General features: G+C 44.2%; 1 protein-coding gene across 3 annotated transcripts in view; it reads left to right on the forward strand.

Moving 5' to 3' along the window:
* The window catches only part of IL33 (interleukin 33), a 41330-nt gene extending 19643 nt beyond the window's left edge, over positions 1–21687 (forward strand). Inside the window, exons 2-8 of one of the 3 annotated variants that reach the window (XM_045289199.1) lie at positions 10284–10395; positions 13603–13725; positions 14448–14615; positions 15829–15963; positions 16598–16648; positions 18951–19045; positions 19960–21687. In XM_045289199.1, the coding sequence (XP_045145134.1) occupies positions 10302–10395; positions 13603–13725; positions 14448–14615; positions 15829–15963; positions 16598–16648; positions 18951–19045; positions 19960–20148 (855 nt within the window). In that variant the 5' untranslated portion in view covers positions 10284–10301 and the 3' untranslated portion in view covers positions 20149–21687. Of the gene's footprint in view, positions 1–10283; positions 10396–13577; positions 13726–14447; positions 14616–15828; positions 15964–16597; positions 16649–18950; positions 19046–19959 lie in introns of those variants that run through there. The other 2 variants (XM_045289201.1, XM_045289200.1) reach the window with 2 other exon arrangements.
* The last annotated feature ends 4225 nt before the right edge of the window (positions 21688–25912 follow it).

Consider the following 25912-nt stretch of genomic DNA (forward strand, 5'->3'; position numbering starts at 1 on the left):
AAAAAAAAAAAGGGCCCAGCAACAATTATCAAATAAAACAGAGGAAACAATGATGATGAAAGGACAACTCTTGTCCCAAGGAGCTAGCTAGAATCTAGTGGAATGGATAGAAAAACAAACAGCGGGTATGATAAGCACGTAGGAGAGGAAGTAATAAACTTTGATTGTGGGTAGTTAAAGAGGCAAGAACAGGCAAAGGGGTGGGGGGGGGAGGCACCTTTAAATAGAAGAAAGTTGGACATTGAAAAAGGGAGACCAAGGAAGAATCAATGCGTTAGAATTAGGGTAGTGCCATAGACTGCCTGAAAAACAAATAAACCTGTCTTGTAAGGAAGGTGGCCAGAACGCTCCTTAGAAGCTAGGATGTCAAGACTTAGTCTTACATGTTATCAGGTGAGGCTAGTCCCTGTAAAAGGTTGGCATGCTTGGTAAGTAGAAGGGCAGTGACAAGATGGATTTAAACACTGAGAAAGGCTTCCACTCAGTAACAAGGTGGATGGACACAGTGGCTGCAGCGATGGGCTCAAACATAAAAACAATTGTGAAGATGGTGCAGCCTTGGGCAGTGTTTCCTTCTGTTGTACATCTGGTCCCTTTGGGTCGGAACTGAACCTAACAACAGAACCTAACAACATCACCACCAAGAACAACTTGATCAAAAGCATAGAGGTGTGAAGGGAGTGGTGGATGAAGGATCAAAAACAGGGATGGAGAGTAAGCAGTGTGGTGGGTCTAGAAGACAGAGAGTGTGCAGGATGGAGTTGCAGGAGGGTGGAAAGGTCAGAGGGACAAGGAGTATCAAAGTCTTACAATGATAGGATTATTGAAATTGCTGCCGATATGTTGTTTGTCTGTAAAAAGCTGAATCGGTAAAAGTTACGTGACAGATAGGATTAGAACGATGACACACAAGAAAGAGCCACTTCTGAGGCTGCTTTGGTACAAGCAGACCCTCATGGGATTCGGTTCCTCCGTTTGGAGGGTCCGGGTCATGGTTTCATGGAACCTCTTGGTTAGGTGGTCTAATAAGGTATTCAGGGCTTCCAGTGCATTGTACAGTGCTGGGGGTGCAAGAAGTGTGCAAGCATCCACCTGAGACCCAGATCTGGTTCTTCTTCACCTGGAGCAACAGAGGAAAATGGAGAACTGGAGACAGGCAGTGGGTATGGACTGTGTGCCTCGTCACCTCCAGGAACAACCACCTCCTTTGCCATGAGACCAGAAGAACAGATGGTGGCTGCCTACCATTACAGAACATTTGGATCTAAAGAAGAATCCTAATCAAAAGGGGGGAAAGACAGCACAGAACTCCACATTCTCATGGACTCCAGGTTTTCTGAAGTCATAAAGGCTACAGGAGCCCCAAGCCCCTAACTGTTTCCCCGAGACAAGCTTGAAACCTTAAACCCTTTGAAATCTTAAGCTCCTGAAACCTTCTGAAAACCCAACAGCAGCTTAACTTAGCCAGCAGACTCTGCCCCAAGCCTTGTGCTCTAGCTACATGGGGACATTAAGAACTAGCTACACGGGAACAAATTGGCAATAGCAATGAGAAAGATGAGCTAGGAACTTTGGGGACAATAAATTTGTGCTCCTGGGAGGAGAACAACTAGGGACAGGCATGTGAGAATGGCAGAACACCCTGAAGCGTGTAATCCGTGTCACCGAGGCATAACCTGTGGAGACCTGGGCTGTGATTTTGCTGCCTTTCGCCTTCACAGCAACCAGAGACAAAACTCACCGTCATCGAGTGGATTCAGATTCAGACAACTCTACCTACCGAATGGGGTAGAACTGCCCTTGTGGGGTCCCAAGACTGTAACTCTGCGGGAGTAGAAAGAAATGGAAGCGGGTGGGGGTGCAGTGATTGGGTAAGACTGCCTGCAGGAAAATCCTGGAAAAGCACAGAACGCTTTGCAGATCTCGAGTCAACGGCTTCATCATCGTCTAAAAGCTCATGCTTCCTCTCCTCTCCCAAGGGGCTTGACTTGAATGACAGGTTTGCCAGATTTCTGTATGGATCGTTTCTTCTCTTTAGGACGGGTGCTCACCCCAGACCCCAGGTAAGTGGAGTGTGGGAGCCTGCAGACTGATAGGGGGTGGATTCACTACAGGAAGTGATTCATCTTGAGCAGAGAGGACACTCTCTAGGGGCACAGCCTCACAGTTTCGGCCTCATAACTTTGGCAACTTGAACCTCCTCTTCCCAGTTAGTGATGCTGATCTCCCCGCAGGCAGAAGCGAAAGAACTACACCCAAGTTAGCAGCCGGTTGCTGCCAGCACCATCCCTTCTCCAACCTTCTCCTTTCGGCTTCCCTGCAAATTCTCCCAGAATGGGGTCAGAATGCACCCTCTCGTCCAGCCGCACCCCTCATTTCCACTTCCTCCTACCAGCCCATCAGGGTCACCTGACCAGTTCAGGGCATTCACTTCTTTCTGGATGAGAAAGAAAAGACTCCCTCCTGGTCTCATTCCAGATCCTTCCCCCATGCGTAGCCCAAGGTTTGCATGATACTCTCAGATTCTTGTCCCAAGCAGAGGCTTGCACGCTTGACAAGACAGAGCTTGACGGGGGCTTTTAGATGAAGTCTCTGGAGCAATGAGCACTTAGCATCCGCAAAGCCCTTCTGTTTCCCCACCATTTTCCTGCATGCAGTCTTACCCAATCAGCTCCCTCCCCAGTTCCTTTGTCTTGGTGGTGGTGGTGAAGAAGACACAGGAGAAACGCAGCGACTGATTGAAAGTCTCTACAGGTACATTTCAGTGACAAGGGCTTGGAAGCTTGCCTCAATACAGCACACGGAACTCAACGCTCCCCAGGTGTCAGAGGATGAGGGCTGGCTGTGGACTTGATGTCCAAGTCTAGCTTTGCCTTTCATTCGCTATGTGGACTTTTGCAAGACACTTGGCTCCTCTGAGTTTCTATTTGATCATATTTTAAATGGAGACAATCATATCCAACCTGGAGAGTGGTGAGCACAATGAGAGATGATGTCTATAAAGCATCTGCCCCACAAAAGATGCCAAAACATGGTAGCTGCTCTCACCACCACCACTGCCACCATCACCACCACCACCACAGAGTGGACCAGAGCAGACTCTTTGCTGGTCCCTTTACTGCCCTCTAGTGTCCTTCCTTGTGGTCACCACATAGCAGCCGGAGGAGGCTTGTTTTTCTTTTTCACAGAATGGAATAGAACTTCTTTGGGCTCTATTGAATTATATGTCATATGTAGTTCTGCTGACATACGGAACTACTGTTAGGAATGACTAAGGTTCTATTGACTTTTAATTCATGTGCCGTCCAAGTCAGTGTTTTCAATATATTAAAAGTGCGCTGGGCAATCAATATCACGATCATTTTCTTCATCCTTGTATCCATTTTCTTTTTTTTCCCCCTTGTACCCATTTTCATCAGCTCTCCACCCCCACCCCAACCTCCTCTGTCATAACCTTACGTAGTTATTACTCTAATTAGGGTCTCTATTGGTTTACCCATCCTGGATTTCATATGAAGAAAATTGTAGTAAAAAGCAAAAATAAAAACAACACAATCCTAACAGCAATGACTAAATAAAACACAGAGAAACCTCAATCTCAAAGCAGAAAATAATACCAACTAGAGCAAGTTCTAAATGGGTCCAAAAGGGAAACCAAGGCTAAGGTGTTGAGTTTTCACCTAACTATGTCTGCAGTCATCGACCTCCCAATGCACCCTGCTCTGTCTGAGGACAAGACTGTTCCCATCCCAGGTCACTGTCCCAAGGAGCTCAGTAGAGGCTTAATCCAGGTGGGGACCCTGCGAATAGATTTTGGGCTTTCACTGTCATCCACAGCCTTCTGCAGACCAGGTGCAGAGCAATCTTTTAGAAACAATAGCCAACTGGGTCCCCCTTCTTTGCCTTCTCATTGATCTCTGAACCCCAGCTCTTTCCCATGATCCTCAGAGCCCAACTTGCTCTCTGCCGCAAACCTCCTCTAATCCCCTCACATTACACGCTCCTTATTGCCCACTCTGTTTCAGCCCTGCCGGTACCCTCAGCTCCATGGGCACTGCACGTTCTGCCTGTCTCAGGGCCTTTGTCCTTGTGGTTTGCTCTGCCCAGGTGTCCCCTCCCCCAGCGTTGCCTTTCACTTGTTTTGTGCCCCATCTGAATGCAGTTCAAATGTCACCTTCTCTAACCTTACTGCCATAGTAGCACTCCAATCCTTTACCCGTCTCGGGTCTCATCATCACAGTTCATATGGTTTACTTGTATCATTTGCTCAGCATCTACCTTCCCCATTAGGGAATACATTCCAAGAGGGGAGAAAAATGGTTTGCTTCGCTTGCTATTGTATTCCTGGCACCTAGCTCAGCACTAGACAAACTGCTCCATTGATGCTTAATGAGTTGGCACTTCTCATAGGTGATAGTGTACACGTGTACACATACACACACACACACACACACACACACGCGTCCAGGAGGCTAGGATTTCCTTGCAATGATCTCTACAGCATCAGAGGTGGAACTTCGTCTTGTACCCTACTTTCTGTACCATCCAGTTTTTCCATAAGGTGCATGGATGTTGCATCAAAATTTCTTGTGAACTTTACATTTGCCACCAGGACTCCTCTGTTGAAATCAGCTTGGTTTGAGGAATTGATTTGAAAAGGGAATTTCACAACAAGAAAGACTAACAGCATTTTTTGAGGCTTTCAACATTCCAGAAGAGGCCAATTAATTGTTGATCAAAGGACTTAATCTGCTGTGTAAGCAATAGTTCGTGACTGGGTCGATGATTGTCCAGTAGATGACATGACAGAATGGCATGAATGTTCACAGTGCCCTCTGGGTTAATTCTGCTGGCAGTTAGCGGACACTCAATACCTATTTGTGGAAAACCTTCTCAAGCCAAAGCAGCAACACATCACATTTAAAACTTTGGAAATGATTTAGACAGGGGGACTTCAAATGCTGGTGGGGAAATTCCATTATTATTGCCCATGAACTCTCGGAAGCCCTCGGTGGCAGCTCTTTTGTTGGTGGTGGTGGTGCTCAGTGGTGAACAACCAACTGGCTTCAGACATGAGTTCTTGCCAGATGAAAATCTTCTTTCTGGACTGCCCCCCCCCTTCTTTGTCTTAATGTAAATAGATGCCATTTGCTGTGGACCAACCCCCACCCACACACATTTCCGGCTGTCTGTCCTACCCTCATCCTAGACCCAATTACTGTTGCTCATTTCTTTTCATCACGGTCAGCAGGAATGCCGAGCCTTGCCTGCTCTCTGTTGCCTCAGCTGTCCCCCTGGTGACGTGGGGCCTGTTCTGATAACACTTTCATACATTTCCACAGCTTCCTCACAAACCCTCCCTCTGCAGACCACTATCAGAGCTTCTGAGCTCGGCATGGGAAGGCGCTGGAAATCCCCTGCCTGCAAACAGCCACCGCTCCGCCCTATTCTCCCATGCTCACTGCTTTTCGCCAAGCACAGCTTCTCTTCCTGAGCCTTCAGTCTCTGCTCTCCCTCTGGGTTCTTGACCCATCTGCCCTTTCCAAATTCCTTTGGCTTCCTTTTTCTGCCTCCACCCCACAGTTCATTTCATTATTTCTTTTTTTGTTTTGTTTTCATAATTTCTCATCATTCATAAGGAAGTGACATAAATGTGCTGCCCTGGCCAAGGACAAAGTCAAGCTCTCTCAAATACCCCTGCTTCCTCGAATGCAATTTTTCCAGGCTGTAGGAGAAGAAAGTGATTTGATGAAATTGATTCGACCCCTGCCAGTGCCCTCAAGAGGACTCGGTAATCTTCATAATCACCTCTAGCTACTTCTTTACATTCTCTAAGGAGAGTGCGCTGACCAACTCTGCTACACAAGACCACTTGACAGTGTTGAAAAGCCAAGAGGTTACTTTCAGGACTAAGGTGCCCCTGCCCCAAGCCACGGTGTTTTCAATTGCCTTGTATGTGTGTGAAAGTTAGAGACTGAAAAAGCAAGACCGAAGAAGGATGGGTGCATTTGAATTATGTGCTGGGGAAGAATATTGAAAGTACCCTGGACTGCCAAAAAGAAGCAACAAATCTCTCTGGTTAGAAGTACAGCCAGAATGTTCCCGAGAATAGAGAATGGGGAAAGTTTGTCTCACGTTCTTTGGAAATCTGCTCAGGAGAGACCAGCCCCTGGAGAAAGACATCCGGCTTGGTAAAGTAAAAGGGCAGCCAAAAAGAGGCGGGTCCTTGACAAGATGGATTAACACAGTGGCCACAACAATGACCTTGAACATAGGAATACTAGTGAGGGTGGCAGTGTGTCCTTCTGTTGTCCATGAGGTGCTAAGGGTCATAAATAATTCAAGGGGGCCTGAGCAACATAAGGAGTTTTTCAAGAAGCACTGGTGGCATAGTGGGGTACGCACTGGGCTGCTAACGACAAGGTCAGCTGTTGGAACTCCTCCCATGCCCCCCCCCCCCCCCCCCCCCCCACCCCCACCCACCGCCTCCATGGCACTCTGGGAAAACCATGAGGTGGCTGCTCCCATAAAGATTTACTGTCAGAAACCCTGGGGAAGAGCTCTATGCTGTGGTAGAGGGTTAACCATAGTCTCCCTCCCCTTGAGGGGCATGTGCTGATTGGTCCGGTCAGGAGCTAGCTACTCCAGATTCTCACTGCTGCTTACATGACTGAGAAGACCGTGGCCACTGACAAGACGCTCCGAGCTCAAAGCGTCATATACCCTCCTGTTCCCTCAAACGCCCCGAAGCCTCCCCCCTTTAGGAAGAAGCATGCCTCCTCTTCAAACGCAAACTTTCAAAACATGAGTAACTTTATCTTTGATTGTACAGAAGGGAAGGGCTTTTTGTTTTGTTTTTTTAACCACTGGGATTTGGGTGAAAGTTCACAGAGCACATTAGTGTCACACACACAAATGTATACACGTTTCATTTAGTGACGTTAGTTGCACTAGCCTCAATGTCATAGTCCCCGTCCCACTTCTTCCCTGGGTCCCCACTTGGCCTCATCCGAGGGAAGGTCGTTTGATGCAATACACAAACCCAGACATTCTTTTCAAAACCTGGTTGAATTTTACCACGTCATACTTGAAAATGCCTGGGTGGCAAGGAGAGTCATGAACAGAATCTAAAGTGCCAACACTTGCGGTGGCAGGCAGCAGGGGAGGGGGAATGGGATGGGGCGTTGCAGTACACAGCACAGGCAAAGGTTGAACTCATTAATTTGCAAAGGCTTCATTATATATATAAATACTCTACAGACATTGACCACAAATGTATTGTTCTGAGCAGACTGCCAAGCTCGCTAAATTAAAGGAAAATGCAAACCAGTAAGATTTCCACCTTTTTGTGAAGTCCCACATTTGAAAGGCTGATGAATGCCTATGGCTCAGGGAGTGAAGAAAAGAGCATTTACACAGGTTGTTGACAGAACGATAAGTTAATACCAGCCTTCCGGAAGTCGAGTAGGTAATAACTATCAAAATATAAAACGCCTGTACCCTTTGATCCAACAATCTCGCTGTTAGGGCTTTATCCCACCAATTAACTTACACATGTCTTCCCATCACCACAACATACACACACAGCAGCTGCCAGCTGCCGCTCTAGTGGTATTTGAAAAATGAACAGCAAACACATGGGCAGCAGTCACGGTCCGCATCAGTAGAAGGCCAGCTAGAGACAGAAAGGTGTACTCTCATATAATGCTCCTTGAAACAGAATGTTTTTGACAGATGGGAGTGTTCATGATATCACTGAAAAGTGGAAAAGGCAGTTTACAAAATCATACTTGCAGCATGATTCATTTTTGACAAATAAGAGATGCTTGTGTGTGTGTGTGTGTGATATTAATGAGCAGAGAAAAGAAATTCAAGCTCCATGACATAAGGATTTCATGTCATCTACAAGCTTTCTAATTGCTTATGTATAATTTTCTTAGTGGGAAAAATTACTTAAGACGTTCTAAATTTTATATTGGAGAAAGACAATGAAATAATCTGTGTCCTGTATGTTCTCTATTAAGCAATAAATTCTAAATACGGTCAATATCATAAAATCTCATATGACTTAATGATTGACAAAATCATTTCAATGCACTGCAGCTAACGCACGTAAATGAATAGGTTCTGATAAGGGCTGTCTAGAGGAGGAATTAGACATGCTCCCACACGTCCCAGTTCAGTCAACTAGCTCTATTTGCATTGCCTCATTCACCAAATGCTGTCACCCAATATTGCTTAATCCATGCGCGGACATATATAAAAGTGAATTTGGAACATAACTGCGAGTTGATGTTAACTACCACAAACAAGCCAGAGGAAACCACGGTGCCTGAGACCAGTCCTCCACGTCTGTGACTCAGGTGAGTGTCAGAACCTGTATGCAAGGATATTTTGTGTGTATCATTAGAAGAGGCAGCACTGCAAAGAAGCCAGACATGTCTGACTTGCTTGATAGTCTGAAATATTCCTTCCTGAAGAATAGCAGAGTGGAGGATAGGTTTTAAGTCTCGAAAATGGTGAGAAAAGTGGTGTCATGATGATAGCACAAGGCTTACAGGTTGTTTGAAGAAAATGCTTTGTGTTTCAGAAGAGGATTTGAAAATGGCTCCTGTTAGGGTTAGGACTTGTCATGCAATCCAGGAAAAGTTGCAGCCTCTGTGTCAGCCCCATCACCAACAGCAGTATTTTCACTTGCTGACTGACTCTGCTCCACTGTACAAGCTGACCTTTGCTTAGAGGTTTAGAGCAGGGTTCCTCCATGAGTGTTCTAGCCTATGGTGGCTCCAGTGGGGGAAGTATAGTGGTGGCTATAAGGCCAAATAATTACTGGAAACAATTAATTAAACAAAGGTATTCACAATTTCTCGATGACACATCATCAATAACTTTGACTGTGCTAGCATAAGTTTTGGACCTCCAAGAGGTGAGACCATACAGGTAGAAAGAAATTGTTTTGAGAGTGATGAGGGCAACAAATGTACAAATGTGCTTGACATAATGGATGGATGTATGGATTGTGATGAGTTGTACAAGCCCCCAATAAAATGATTTTTTAAAGAAAAAAATTTTTTTCAATAAATAATCATCTCAACAAAAAAAAAGGTGAGACATAGAGGAAACCCTTCCCTCGATTTACTGTTAAATACAACTTGTTAATATCCAGAGAAATGGCTAGCTAGGATGAGCACTTGGGTAAAAGAAAACAAACAAAAACCAACAACCAGCCATGCAGTCTTCATGCTCTTAGTAGTTACCTGAGTACCTACTGTGTGCAGGGTACTATGTGAACTACTCCTGTAAGATTTCACATTTAACTACCATCACGTTACCTCGTTGCCCCATCATGCATTCTCTGATTCCTTCTCAGTGACCATACTCAGAAACTCACTATTACAAAGCAATTGAACAACTATCTTGTGTGCATACTGAGACTGAACATCTCAGTATATCTTGCATATATACTGAGACTGAAGTCACATTCCTAATTTTGATTATTTTCTTCCTACATTTTGGGGGACGATTTATGGGAGGATGTCATGAGACTAAATGTTGGTCCCAGTCTGTTTTTGAGATACTGGGCCAGGCATAACATTACAGAGTCTCAGTCTGCTCCCTTGTAGCATGGTGTCTAAGAGCGAGGACCTGATGCCAGGGGCTTAAGTGGAGAGCAAATGTTTTGAGAATGATGAGGGCAGTGAGTGTACAAATGTGCTTTACACAATTGATGTGTGTATGGATTGTGATAAGAGTTGTATGAGTCCCTAATAAACAAAAAAATTTTTTTTAACTTAAAAAAATAATAAAGCGTTCTTGATCAATAAATGCAAGCACATCAGGAAAGGAGGTAAACTTGATGGAGGATCTCAAGGTGCATGAGAATAATATCCATTTCCATGTGAAGATAGAGGGGCAAAGTGGGGACTCTGGCTGTAAATGGGCTGCCTTCATGTAAAACAGAAAGAATTTGGAATCTCAGACACTACAGGGCTGTCGAGGGACACAGATAAAGGAGCCTGAAGTTGATCTTTCAATGAGTCCTCTAAGCCTGGCACTCACACTGTCACCAGCAAGAAACCCACTAAGCAAGGTGTCAAATATCTTGGCAGTTCTCTTCCTTCTCTGACGATACTCCACGATAGGTTTGTATTGTGTAAGCCCAGGTTCAAATTTTACTGAAATCATTGTTCTCTCTGTGGTTATGGTTTCAGTATGGCGATGGGTTAGCCACGACTGCCTCTGTTTGTTTCAAGACAACTGATGGATTCATATTTCCTTTGTAGCCCATAGAAGCGTGAACCATGATGTCAAAGATGAAGTATTCAGCCATCCAAATGTCCACAGCCAACCTGAGCAAAGTGGGCAAGCTGCCAGCAAAACCACGCAAGCAGAGAAGTAAGGCCTTCAGCATTCTTGATGAACACAGTCATATTTTTAGCCATTATCAACTCTTTATCTTCCCAATGTTCACATCTGCCACCTGATCCACAGCCACAAGGGTTGACACGCAAAGGGGTGGCTACAGAGTGTGTAAGATAAGAACCTGTGACACCGAAGATGCACAGTTTGTGGGGGGGATCATCAAACGGGCACGGGTCAGATCATTTGACCCTGCTCATGGGGAACTATGTCATTATAGCCCTTCATATCAATGTCATAAAGTCCCTTATATCTCCCTCCTCACACTTCCACCAAATTTCCCAAACCTGTCCCAGAACAAGGGTAGGGTCTCTACATGTCACTTCTGATATCAAGGGAGGACATGAGACTAGTCCAGGCTCCCAGAACAGCAGAACTGGCCTCTCAAGTCTGTCTGGGTGCATGCTCCTCCACCTGTTTGTAGCAAGTTGGAGGGTAAACAAAGCCAGATGGCAGTCATAGCTTAGAGATGAAGGGCCATCCATTACTTTTCTCCTTACACTTGCCTACCCTGGGACATAATCATGCAAACACCTACTTGGGTTTTCCGTATGGGAGCAGTAACACAAGACGAGAGCTGATCGAGTCTGGGCAGACTTAAGAGAGAGCAGGAGACGAGGAGGGAGGCTGGACTGCGAGAGACCGGCACATCCATATCCTTGGTGCTCCTGTGTTCCCAAACATCTGTGAGTTGGAATGAGAAAGTTGTGTCAGAGAACATCATTCTGGTCCCCTTTTGTCCTCCCTGAACCTTGCCCACCTATGCTTTTCTTTGGTAGCCAGGAAAAAGACTAATTAGCCTGTGGTTTCTGAACCACAGTTAAATCACAGGAAACCACAGTTAAATCAGACATTTTCCTACAAGTAGCTGAGTCAAAATGTTCAGTGAAAATGATGTGGCTGTTTTACAGTTTCTAGAATGCCAGTTAAGCCTACTCCTGCCACTGATGCAAATGATCATAGCTACATAGCTCTTCATGCATGCATGCAGTGGTCCTCACCGCTTATCTACCCTACGAGGGGAAGAGACATGATACGGACGATTCCCAAGCCATCTGCATGTAGCTTTAAAACGCAATGGCACTACTTTCAACTCTGAGTAGCTCATCCTCTCCAATGACGTTGGCTCGGTTTAACACTAAACTCGCAATTTATTGAACACTGTTGGCCAAAAACGTCACTGAATACCTTGGAGGTATGGGACAGGTTAACATCTGCTTCTTCAAATTCAGGTGCAAGAAATGTCACACCTTTTTCTAAATAAACTTCTGCTCCAGTCTCTGAGTAATAAGGGAAGAAGTCTGGTTTAAGTCTGAATCCCTTGGGCTACCAGGACCTGGCACATTCCATAGCTCACAAAGCCACAGACTCCGGCCTGCGCAGGCATCCAGACAATGACACGTCCTAAGTGCTTGTGGGTTCCTGCAGGGCAGTTTTGGGTCAACAGATGGAAGACTTCATGATCTGGAAACAAACAAACCCACCTCTGCTAGCACATGCCCACCGCCCTTTTCCTGTTCCAGGAAGCCATTTCCCAGAGCCAGGCCGAGGTCACTGTAGGGGAGTGTTGAGGCAGATTTATCAGGCAGAAGTTTTTCATTTGTCTTGAGCAGTTTTATTGATGTCATTGCTTATGGATAGAAGGACCGGATAGAAGTCACCCCTTTCAGTCTGAGTCTGCCCATGGAATGTATCTCTGGCCCAGGAAAGGGGCTTGTACTCTATACTGGGCAGCAGGAAGCCATGAAAGATTTGTACCTGGAGAATGGCATTTTTTAGCACGATCATTTTGTTCTATAATGAGATAATATGATCGATGGGTGTATCATGTTAATTACGATTTTATATAACTGAATTTTAGCTATCCTGTATACACTGCACTAGGACTCATTGACTATAATTCGGGGAATGACCATCCAATGGTTTAAGTGCTGTTTTTCAGTTTGACTTGATAGACATTTTATGATTTTCAAGGAGTAGATTTAATTTTTCTACTTGAGATTCTGTATGTTCTTGTGTGTGTTTTTTTCCGTTGGCTAGTCAAAAGAAGAATTACTCAAGAACAAACTAGCATTTTTAAATTCAACTCATTGCTCTAAATTTACACTCTAATAATCCTACAAAGGAAGCACTTTCTCAGCTTCCATATTAGACATACCTGATCACAGCCAGCCCTGTGACCTTGCAAAAGTGTCATGACTTCTCAGGGTCATGAAACCAAAGACCTCAGTTCATCACCTGTACAATGGAGAAAATAGTATCTACCAGATAAGATCATTTTAAGGTTTAAATGAAATTAAATGGCAGCAATTTTAATACCAATAACTTTATAGATCACACCTATTTCTCCAAAATGATTAAAAATGTATTCTATGTGCGTGAAAACAAATGTAGATTTGCCCCCTTCTTGGTTAAGTTAAAAATGGTATAAGTTGGGCATTACTCCACAATTCATTACACACAATGATACAAATTAAAATACTTTCTAAAAAATCCAAAATGATCATAACTTATCAGCAAAATAAAACCCAAATTCAGGTGACAGTTAAACCCTGACCTGAACAGAACACAAGGTCTTTATTTCACTTTGTGTGTATTGTTCCACATCCCAGGATAATGCTGCTACTTTTTTTAAATTACAAGTGGAACACTGCTGCTTCCATTTCTGCCGGGGGCGCCATGGCTATGGAAGCATTGAAACGTTTGTGGGAAAATGCCATTATCTTTCAACTTTTTCCCCATCAACTTTCCATCATACCAAATACTCCTCATTTACGGCTCTAGAATTAAAAAAAATTTTAACTCTGAATTTTGAAATACAACTGACCCCAGGGGTTTCTGGTGATAGACTCTGAACCCGTCCTTGTTTTCTTGGTCGGCAATACTCAGAATTTGATAAAGAATAAGAGTGGAAGGAATAAAACAGGATTCTAATTTTTCTTTTCTTTTTTTTTTAAATAATCATTTTATTAGGGGCTCATACAACTCATCACAATCTGTATATACGTCATCTGTGTCCACCACTTTAGTACATATGTTGACTTCATCATTCTTACGACACCCACTTTCCACTTGAGCCCCTGGTTTCAGCTCATTTTTCCCTCTCCCTCCCTGCTCCCCCCGAACCCCCGATAATGTATAATTTATTATTATTTTAGGAGTCTAATTTTTCAATTGCCTTAGTATGCCAACAGAATACCAGCATAGTACGCCACATGTACACTATGACGTTGCGCTCTGGCCTTACCCTAAAGAATGACTATTACTTTAGGAATGAAACCATCAAAAGGAAGTCCTCAGAAAGAGGTAAGGAGAAGTGTACATTTCATGGCAATTCTTTTTTATTTTCTGATTTTGTTTTTGTTGTTGCTAAGAAGATCCACAGCAGAATATTCACCAATTACACAATTTGTACACGCACCAACTCAGGGGCATCGGTTATGTTCTTCGCGTTGTATCCCCTTTGCAGATCCCCCTTGCCTAGCCAGACAAGGTCAGACATGGCCTCCGTGCCATTTCTGCATCTGGTGTCAGGAGTGGGATTTCTTGCCAGACTCACGGCAGCATGGGTTTTTATGAAAGAAAGAGCAATGGTGCACGGGTAGTGAAACTCTTGGCTCTTAGGGGATTACGGAGGTGTGCTTCTTTCCCCCTTCCTGTGATGACTGGAAAGAACTTAAGGCATGTCAAACTGAAGATGCCATGGCCATTCTAAAAGAAGGTTTACACCTCTCAGATGCTTTTTAAGTGATGTTTTTTTTAAAATTTAAAGAAAAATACACTAGATAATTCATGATGCTTGAGTTTTTCATGTTAAGGCTGTGGCTGGCTAGTTTTCTTCTCCCTATTCTCCTACTAGCTTGGAAGTATGCCAAGAGGCAGTGACCCCTTCAGGCCTTGGGGTGGCCACAGCTGTGTGGTCAGTTGCTCCTGGCAGCAAGTAACCTCAATTGGGAATTCTCAGAAGGCAGTCTGTATGGACTGGAGACTACTGACTGACCACCTCTGCTCTCTCTCCTGTCCTGTAGGTGACAAGCACAAAAAGCAATTGCTGGGAGTCTCAGGTTATCACCAACTATCTATGAGGAGTCTGGATATCCCTTACCACCAGCCTATATTACCCAGAGCCTCCTTTACAAGATCTTCTATGGTACAAGCATGTCAAAACACAAGTGTGGCTGGTCCCAGGACTCAGAGTGAGTGGGCAGGGTTGTCAGATGTAGGGCCCTGACAAGTGTCACTCCAGGGAGCAGCCCCAGTCTTCACATGCTCCCGCCAAGCTTCTGTTTGCAGCTGACATGCCTGGTAGTGTTATACAAAGTAGCTGGAGGGGCAGTTGCTCTAACAATACGTGAAATTAGCTCAGCACCTCATCTTATTTTGAAATGCTTACTAGGGATTCAAATCCCGTCCATATTATTCCTGTATGTGGGGATTGGGTGGGGATATATTTCCCATGGGATAAAACACATTAACCCAAGAAAGTTCCAACAGCAAGATCGGTTAGGTTTTTAAAATCCAATCCCAACTCCTACATATTTTGACTAGTTGTGAAAGTGGTTTTGCATTTTACCACAAACAGAATTCAAAGTTGATGAGTCAAGTAACTTTCAAGGATTAAAGGGATCATCCACATTGCCCCTTCAAGCATGATTCCTGATGTAAATAATTTAAGATCCCTGAAACTTCCTGAAGTTTCTTACCTGCCAAATAGTTTGTAATCCTTTAAGCTTAGGAGTTTGTTTTTAAAAAGCCCAATAGGTCACATTCTCCTAAATATTCCACAAATTGTTTTCTTGGCTTTATTTGTAATGGAAAGACAATTAATGAGCATATTCCCCTCCAGGTCCCACGTAGGTAGCCTTTAAATCTGCTCCTGTCTATTTCAGCAAGCTATAAAAAGATGACCATTTCCTACTTATAATGTGACATTAAAAACAAAAACCGTTAGCAATATTGCATCACGGTGTCCTGCTCTTTAGTAAGAGGATGGAAGGGGTTCACACTTGGATGCTGGCACTGACAAAACCCCTGTTCATGAAAATAGTTTCTTCTTGTCCCCAACCATGAAGACTCAAGGCAAGGAGGTAGGTTTCCTCAGGCAAAGTCTGTCCTGTGTCCAGCTTCTTCCTCCCCACCAGGCCCGCTTTATCATGGCCTCCCCGGGCCTTCATGGAGGGGTCACCACCACTCGTCCCTCCGCTTCTCCCCTCAGCCTTGGAGCTGCAGAGCACTTGTGCCAAAGGTTTCATCTGCCTTCTGAAAGAGGCTGGTGAATGGCTACCAGCAATGACAATGCAAGTCAAATGGGGAAAATGAAACAAAAATCTTTCGAGGAAGGGTTTCATTAAACAGCTTTTCCAAAGCCTTGTTCATCTAAACATGCTTTTTTTAACTTCTTAATGGCAGGAGACGCATTTGTTAGCAAAAAAAATGCTTATTTGATGACGTTCAACAACCAGTTCGTCACGTTTGCTGAGGAAGGTGGGGCTTTTGGCATCTACGTTGAAGAAAAAGGAAAAAATGAAGAACATGAAATGGAAGGTAGAACATTTCCTTTTGTCTGTAATAATATGATGATTGGTACAGAAAAAAAAAAAAATATATATATATATATATATATATCAAACAAAAGAAGGATTAACCCAGGTCCAACAAAGTGATTTCACACTGATGGTAACCCCAATTCATTGGAATCAGTTATTTGAACATCACTGAATTGAGATGAGTTCTGAAGGCTAATAATTATGCTTCATCAGGGAAGAATGATGATATTGAAAAGTGATTTCTGATGTGTAAGGAGGAAAAAGGAATCACATATATATTAGCTATTGCTAAGTTATCCACTAGATTTTTCAAGCCTGATCAATATCATCAAAGTACAACCTCTTCCCACTGCCAACCCACTGTCCAGAGTCCATTCTGGCTCAAGGACCACCTCTAATCAGAGTTTCTACCGATTCTAACCTCAATGGCTCATGTCTTTTATGAACAACTCTATTTGGAAACTGGTCAGAGTTTATGCATATTTTTGTGAGACCATTCTCAAAACTAAAGAAGGTTTTCTTATATTAGTACCGATAAAACAGGATGTTTCCTAGTGACGTGTATATGTTGAAACTGAAACCTCCAACAAATACTATATCTCAACAATGGAATTTTATGGATTCTCTTTCAGATAAAGTGGTAATCTGTTACTATAAATCTGACATCTCAGCCGGTGCACCAGGTAATTTGGAGGGTTGGGTAGCAGTAGTGGTCACATTTAGGGTAAAGATAAATCCCAAAGCAGTCCACAAAGAAGGCAGGCAGGCCTGAGCATCTCAGAACATCCTCTCTAAGTCACACTCACAAGGAACCTAGATCACCTTCGAGGATGTACTCCATCCCATCCATTTCTCAGTCCAAGGTTGCTGTTGGGTGCCATGGAGTGGGCTCTGATTCACAGCCACCCTGTGAAGCACCAACCAGGCCCGCGCCAGCCTCACAATGGTCCTGATGTTGGAGCCATTTTGCAGGCGCAGTGTCCCTCATCCTGCTGAGGGCCTCCCTTGTTGTCACTGCCCACGGAGAAGGGACTGGTCTCTCCTGACAACATATCCGGAGTCCACGAGATGAAGTCTCACTGTCCTTGCCTCTCAGTAGCATTCTGGCTATCTCCTTCCAAGACAGATGTGTTTGGCCTTTTGGCTACGTGAAAGAGATCCAGATAACTGCGGCGTAAACTAGATAGAACTTAGTTAGAAGGGCAATTCCGCTCAACAGCATGCCCAGCAGATTCATCTCTTGATTCTGCCAACATCTCCACAGTTCCGGAGAACTCATGAGCCCATGTCCCATGCAGCAAGGCAGAGAAAGATGGCATGTGCATTTCTTTTGAAGGCATCATGACAAATGTGCACCTGACATGTCTGCTCTCCTCATTCTGGTTAGAACTTCGCCGTGTGGCTACACTCAGCTGCGAGAAGACAGGCTGGACAAGGTTCTAGATTATTGCTCAGACAAGAGTGAAAAAGCCCTCAAACTCACGGCCATCGAGTTGATCTGACTCACAGCGACCCTATAGGACAGGGTAGAACTGCTCTTGTGGGTTTCCAAGATGGTACCTCTTTTTTTCCTCCCAAACCATTTTATTAGGAGCTGATCCAGACATCATACCACTCCACAGTTCAATTACATCAAGCAATAGCGTGCAATTGCTACCACAATCGGTTTCAAGACATTTTCTTCCTTCTTCAACTCCTTGTTAACAGCTCCCCTTGACCCGCCACCCGCCCCCGCCATGCCCCCTCCCCAGGACCCTTATTCTAATTGCTGTCCCTACAGGTTCATCAATCCTGGGTTTCATCTACTGAAAACCAGAAAAACACATAGACTCATGAAAGCCACCCACAATGACAAAATACTTCAAAGACAAACCCCAATGTGAGAAAAACAGCACACAGAAAAGACTGAAATATTGAAAACCAGATCAAGCCCAAAGTATATATGAATCTACTCAGGTCATCTCTCCAGTCCTCTCTGTATGATAACCAGGCTACTCCTATCCCTCAGTTATGGTCAGAGGGGAATCACCAGAGGCTTATTCCTTGTGTCTTTGGGGCTTCCACTGGTATCCATGGTGTTCTGCACACCAGAATCTCTCCATTTAAGCTCTGACACTATTCCTCCTTCTGATTTAGATGATATAATTGACAGACCTTGGGTCACAGATGTGGGTGTGCTTCTTCTTCCATGTGGACTTGAGTTGACATCTCACTTAGATGGCTGCTTGTTTGGAAACAAGCCTTTGAGACCCCAGACTCTGTTCTATCTAATAGCTGTGCATCACTTGATTTCTTCACCACACTCTATCTTCTGGGTTTTCTTCAGGAAGGCCTATCCATGGAGCATAGGATCTTCTGTTAATAGTGTCACTGAGTAGCCCATGGTCCGAATGTTTAAAACACTGCTAAGAGAGGAAAATCGAACCAGTGTAGGCTAACTACATATCGCAATGCCTGAGTTATTCACTTGTGCAGAATAAATCCGTACAAGGCTGAGCACTATTTACACAAACAATCGGAGCTGGTTCTCAGGCAAAACTGTGACTCTTTACAGGAACAGAAACGTTTCATCTTTCTCCTGAGGAGCAGCTGGTGGTCCTGAACTGCTGTCCTTGTAGTCAGCAGCCCAATTCGTGACCACCCCAGGGATCCCTTCTGTACATGAGGAGGAGTAAGGTATTGGAAGAACATCATTAGGGGCTTTCACTTGGAGACTGCAAAGCTGACAGTCAGAAAGGTGCCCCTTGGAGTCACGGTGCTCCAATAGAAAGAATGAAAGAAAACTCCCTGTCTCATGCCTTCAAGGGGTTTTGGAATTCCCTATTCAATGACTCTTTAGTTTCATCTGGGTGCAAATATTTCTAAGAGATGTGTTGGTCAATGAAATATTTATTTCAAGGGACATCTTGGACTCTTGTCCAGGGTGGCATCTATGTTTAAATTAAAATGAGTTACAATTGTAAATTTATATTTTTTTATTACAAGGGTCTAAGAAGTTTTTGGTAAGCCTGCATCTTTTAAGAGACGACAATTGCATCCTGCATGCCGACTGCCGGGAGTTCTCTGTGAACGTAAGAAAGGTATGTCTAAAAGAGGAGCTAATGGCAAGAGCTCAAGTAGAAAGAAAATGTTTTGAAAATGATGATGGAAACCTATGTACAAATGTTCTTGGTACAATTGATGTATAGATTGTTAAAAAAGCTGTAAGAGCCCCCAATAATGTAATTTTTTTAAAATGGTATATCCATAATGTCCAAGGCCAACTCCACCCATCCTCCCACCTGTGCAGACTTGGATGCTTGGGATAGTTGGAAAAAGTAGTTTTATTTGTATTATTGTGCATACAATGCAATCCATTATGACAAGTAACTTGCTTCTGGTATGAGAAAAGTCAGGAGAAAGTCTATATAATTTCACTACTAAGAGTTTGGCGTTACCCTCCCTCCCCACATACACCTCTTCACCTGAGAGTCTCTGGCTCACTGCAACTGAATCAGAATGGGCATTTGGACACTTCTCCGGGTTAGGCATTTGGGGATCATTGGAAGCATTGCTATATAAGACCCACTGCCATTGCCTGGTGTTCCATTCATATGGACCCTACAGAACTGTTTCAGAGGGCGGAAGCAGACGGCCACATCTTTGTCCCATGGGGCAAAGGGAGGCTGGTGGCTTTGAACTGCCAACCTTTCTGTTAGTCCAATGCTTAACACACTTTCCTACCAGGAAACCAATGAAAAACAGGTATACAAATTCAAAAGGGCTGCATCCATATCCAGGCCTCTCAGCCATAGTGCCGCTCACAGGACACACATCGGCTCTCGGTGCTTCAAATCCTCCTGCCTTTGCCCCTTCTTCCTCCCTGCCCACTGGGACTCAGGAAGCAGACCGTGGGAAATACGCGTCCACAGCTGACCCTCCTTTGGTTTCCACGCAGGGAGAGGAAGTTGACTCTGGACCATTCACAAGCTTACTTTCTCCCTCGTTTCCTCAGTTTCAGAAAACTACACAGTTGTTGCCAGAGCAGACCTTGTTCGTCCTGGATCAGAAGAGCTCCGAATATTGTTCGTTCGAATGTAAGAGCAATCCCGGAACGTACATCGGTGCCATCAATAATCGTCTTCAGCTAATGTCAGCAAAGGACCCTTCATCCTGTTCAAACATTATGTTTAAGCTCAGCTAAGCGTCGGTGCATTTGGAAAGCTGTGGCTCCTGAGCTGAGTGCCCCAAACATCTACCACTGGAAATGAGATACAGATAGAAGATGAGCAACATCTAAGGGAAAGGGAGAACTCTCAGCTATGGAGTGCGTTCTTATCCCCACCTCCCTATCCCCCAACCCCCAAGCTTCCAATCTGCTTTCTATTTCCCTCTGTACCTTCAACACACGGATCTGCATGTTGTCTAGGGGGCAGGTAATGAAATGAGCAGATGTTCTTTAGAAGATGCAGTCTAAGCATCCTTTTATGCTGTTTCAGCCCAGAAATTGCTGGGGAACCCAGGCTTCTGGGAAAGGGGCAGAGGCCCGAGTCACTCTTTGGATGGAGACCCACATTCCAGAACCTTACAGGGAGAGTGTTTTCCCTGGTTCTAAACACTATGTTCAAACACTGAGCAAGGCAAGGAGAAGCAAAATGGGAAGAGAAAGAAATCCAACTGACCATTTTTCCCTAACTGTTGCACTTGTAACATTTCTGATTTTTTATATTTTGAGTTGTAGCTTAAGCAACTTGTACTGTCATAGGTTGTAGCTCAGTCAGACAAGTAAGATCACTGTAAATGCGTAACAAACTTAGGCTTTTGTTTTGCTTTGCTTCATTTTGTTTTAATGCCGTACACCAGGGCATACATAGGCTAGGGGAGTGATTCTAACTAAGTGCACAGTGAGACAAAGACTTCCTTGCTGACTAGACACAGCAGAGAGGTTTCAGTTTCCATATCTAGCTAACATCACATCTGTGACAACCCCAGGTCTCTGACCCTGGCTGCCAGGAGTCTGTGACTTTCAGTATACTCATTGTCCCTGGGAGCAGAATCTCTTCGACTCCTTGCTTCCAAAGCATACACCAAGTCTCTTCACTGTCTAGCTTCTGAATGAGCCTGCCTACTGGAGCGCAACCGTGTGACTTCTGTCCCTGGACTTCTGACCAACTATGTCCTTGGTGTATCTTTCCCAGTCATCGTGCTTCCCTTCTGTATCACCTGCCTCCAGATGCCAACATCTGTATCTTGCTTCATCTACTGGATATTGGAGAAAATTACATCCACCTATTGATAAAGATATTTGTATGGAACATCTTTGTATCTTACAGTTACTAAGGCAGCAAAATATATACTCAACCATATAACAATGCTCTACTACTAATGGGGTATGTGTTGCTTATTTTAAAGTCATAGCAATTGCCACTACAGTTGTTCCCGACAAGTGGTGACAAAGGATTTTAAGAAGGGTGGTTTTTCATGGAAGTGTGAATGTCTTGGGTTCTAATTTGTTGTGCAAGAAAGACTAGGTCATTCACTTGTAGATCAATATGCTTTGGTTCCATTGTTTTGTCAATCGTTACATTATAGAGGGAAAATGAATAATTGAATCCATTCCCCATGAGGAGTACTGAATGTTGACCATGTGCATCTGGACGACAAACTGAAAATAACTGTCATGATGTAATCAAGTATATGCAATATATTATTTATATTCTTAAATAAAGGATTTTCAAGAGTATGTGAGACCATAATGATTTCATTACAAAATGACTCAAAATTCTGACATTTGAAAGTGAAAGTGCGCGCCCGTGTATTCAACAACATTAATAGTGGGAATAGACCATTTGTCCAATATTTTTTTGTGATTCCAAGCTAAGTAGGAGGTGAGAGTCAAGGGAAATTTGGACAGAAAAATTCAGATCTAATGAGAATACAGCAGTTTGACTTAGATCTCAAAAGAATGACTCATACCCCTTACTTCTGAAACACACACACACACACCACACACACACAAAACCAAGAAATCACAATTCCAGCTTTTGTTCCTCAAACAGGATTCATACTGCTAAAAAAATTCACAATGAGGAGAAATAGTCAGCTGAGGTATTCCAATGATGGTCTAGGCAGGCTTACATCAAAACTCCTCCCCTCCAAGCTCTGAAATCTCCTCTTCTAGAAGTTATTTAGAAATGCATGCTGTCTATTCAGTAGACATTGTCAAAGCACCAAAGATTCTCAAGCCATGGACCTGTCCCTGGGAACCCAAAACGTGTACAATTCAGATTAGAACTCCAGCTTAGCAGAGAGCATGATCAGTGCAGCATGTCATCAAGAAAATAAATTAGACTGAAATCTCTATCCCTTTACCCGAGTACCCACCCACATCTACCCCACATCCTTTCTGGAGGTCAAGGTAAGCAAGTTAACTCGTCCCTTCATTGTCATGGCTGGGGCTAGTAGAGTTGAGAATCTTGGGAATGGATGCAAGAAAGTGAAAGCCAGTAAGTAGGTAGGGAGAGCCTTAACGATCTACTTCCTAAACAGGTGCCAAGCCGAGGAAACATTTGTCCAAGTTCAATGACAGTTCTTGGCGTGGAGGACATTCCTAGGAGGAGAATGCACGAATCTCGGCTTTCTGCCAATTTTGTAACCATTCAACCTCTGTTTCTTCTCTGAAAAACTGGGTGGTCCAAAATACTGTAGTTGTCTGCCCAGTATGCATCACCACTGCCCCTACTTCCTTATCACCACACCTCATCTTTGTACAGGGCAGTGGTGTGCCCTGTGAGAGTTGGGAATATTTATGCCAACATGGCACCTGGAAGAAGATATGAGTGGAGTTTAGCCTGTGTACAGCTCTCTGGCGGCTGGCCTCTCTTTCTCTTTCTGCCTTGACCTTCCTGCTTGCTGGCCACCCTGAGAGCTGCTGGAGCTCTGCCATGTTTCCACTGACCTTGGATCCACATGACTCTGCACCCACTGGCCTGTGACCTTCCTGCATTCTGCATCATTGCACGTGGCTGTGTGAGTCTCAAGAGGGACTTACGGACTAGTATCAGCCTTATGGACTTGAGTTGGACTGGGCTGAGATGTTTTCTTAAGATATAATCACTTCTTGATATAAACCTCTTTCTTTATATATGAGTGTCACTGGATTTGTTCCTCTAGTCAACCCAGTCTAACACATCCCCAAATACACTACTTCTCGCTTTCCATGCAGCCAGAGTGGTCACAATGGCACACAGAGGTCTAGGCAATGAGATATAAGCAGGATAATGGTTAAGAGAAAAAAACCTCTTTTAAGGGGACATATTTGGGTCCTCCACTCTTCTTCCCTTCTTCCTACGTGGATCATATATGAGAAGGACTTTAAAAAGTTCGTGGAATCACAGGGAGCTACATATAACCTACTCTCTGGGGGACGGGCAGCAGAAGGGTGGGTGAAGGGAGACGCCGGACAGTGTAATATAAGATACAATAATAATTTATAAATTATTAAGGGTGCATGGGGGAGAGGGAAGGGGAGGGGGAAAAAAAGGAAAATGAGCTGATTCCGGGAACCCAAGAGGCAAGCGAATTTTGGGAATAATGAGGGCAACAAATGTATAGATGTGTTTTATACAATTGATCTATGTATTGTGATGAATTGTATGAGCCCCAATAAATTGATTAAAAAAAAAAGTTCGTGGAAAATTAAAATAAAAAGGTAATAGGATTTTCCCCATGAATTTTTTAAAGCCCTCTAGTAGGTGAGGCTCAATATAGAGCAGTCAACTTCTGACAAAGAGAAGAGCATGAGGCCAGATGAAGACTTTAAAAGTTGCAGGAGGAAAAGAGAGTGAACTAGTGATACTGATTCCTCTACCCTGATCCCTTTGGATTTCTCTCTCCCGGATCCCTTGGCAGCATTTCTAGGCCCTACCCGCTACTACCACCACCACTACCATCACCATCTAGGGGTGCTTTTCATGCCAGTACGTGGTGCAGCTCTTCCTGGGGAGACTGCCCCGAGCTGATAATGTTGCCTGGATGAAGTGCCTGTGTTTGCATTTCTCCCACCAGCTCCAAAACCCTGCTGAAAGCCTAGCTCCCTTGCTTTCGATTAGAACAGCTGTCTTAAAAATAAACTCCAAAAAAAAATAAAATAAAATAAACTCCGAAATACCCTCATGGGGAACACGTCAAAAGAAAAGCCCGGGGATTTCCTTCACAGCCTTGAAAACCCTGCGGACCGCTCTACTCAGCTACAGGGTGTCGTCAAGGGCAGCAGCTCACAACAGTAATGGGGGGGGGGGGAGCACTGTGGGCAATTTTCCTTTGCATCTTGATATTTGTTTGTGTTCCCTGACTGCATGACAGTGAATAAGGATTGCTTTGATCAGCTGAACAATTAATAAAGATATTTCCATTTTGAAAAGAAAATGAAAAGCCATCTAGCATTCTTCATTCCAAACTCACCAACAAATCTCTTGATGTGTATTTATTTCAAAGGAATTTTATATTCCTTCATTCATTGACTCCAAAATGAGTTAATGAATATGCTAACATCTGCCAGCAACAATGTCTGGCCCTGGAAATGCAGAGGAGACTAAGAGAGAGCTAATATTCACAAGGAACTCACAGTCTAGTGAAGAGGACAGCGATGCAACAGGTAGCCTGCAGGCCCGTGTGGTCAGACCTAGCTTGCAGAGATAATGCCATTTTCCAACATTCATATTAACTGCACATCTACTACGCTCCCTGCCCTGTGCTAAGTGTTAGGGATAGCCATATAGTCTGGGCAGTGGAGCCTCTTCCTCCTCCTGATTGGTGGGCATTCTGAGGAGAAAACGCCCTTGGAGAAGGAGCATCATATTGCACAGGTGTGTGCAGTTGGCCTAATTCCATGTTCCTGTGGCCTCCTGGGTCATGAACTCTAGCTATCTTCACCGGCTTGGATAAAAGAAGGAAAAGCTTAGGTTCATCCCCTCCCCTTCTCTACTGACTCCAACCCCAATAGAAATCAGTCAGTTGGCTTTCTGGTCTATACATCAGTCACATGTTTGGTTAATGGAAGTCAATGTCCCTAAACCCCACTGCCTCTGGCCCTTTCAACAATCTAAGTTTCTGAACCTGTAAAGCTAAGGTTCCGGTCCTGACTCACTGTGAACCATTAAGGTACAGGCACCCAGAAGGTCCCACTTCAGCATCTTTCATCCCCTTCTCTAATGTCATCATCAAGCTTCTCTAATAGGAAGCTTGTAATGATCTCATTCTTTGTGAGACCTTAGCAAATTCATTTCACTGTTCTTTGCCTCAATTTTCAGGTTTACACAATGGAATGGTAATGGTGCCAGCAGTAAAGGGTTGCAGTGGGATTCAATAAAGTCATAAACATAAATGGCTGAGGAAAGAGAACACCGTTTTGTAAGCACTCCATACATTTCAGCACACGTGTTTATATTCTGTCTGCCATTGCCATTAGCATCATTATGATCCAGGAACTTGCAAGCAAATGCGTCAGAAAAATCCAAGTAAAGAATTGAATGAGGAGAGATGGGAATCAGGGAAGCAATAAACAAAACTCATTGTTTCCTGGAGATAAGGAGGCAAATGTTCTGGCAAGAAGAATGGAAATGATGAAAAACGGAAAGGCAGGGAGGTGATATGTAGTGAACACCAGTGCTGTAATGGTGAGCTTCTGTAAGGACGTACTACACCTGCGGGAAGGTCTGAATGGAGTCCTAGCTCTCCATCAGGGCACAGCCTAATGGATTGTCCTTGGGGGCATGGCCTTTTTAATAAGACATGCTGTGCAGGATTTTCTCCTTCCTGCTTGCTTGGATCCTGCCTCTGGCTTCTGTAGCCAGTGGCCCATGTGGTCAGGCAACCCTGGGAACTGTTGGCACACTGCCATATTCCTGCCGACCTTGGATCCACTGGACTCTGCACCCACCAGTCTGTGACCGCCCTGCCCTGCTCCC

The sequence above is a fragment of the Echinops telfairi genome, unplaced genomic scaffold, assembly GCF_000313985.2.
Source record: "Echinops telfairi isolate 266 unplaced genomic scaffold, ASM31398v2 ScPeMD7_25;HRSCAF=90, whole genome shotgun sequence".
Classification (NCBI taxonomy): domain Eukaryota; kingdom Metazoa; phylum Chordata; class Mammalia; order Afrosoricida; family Tenrecidae; genus Echinops; species Echinops telfairi.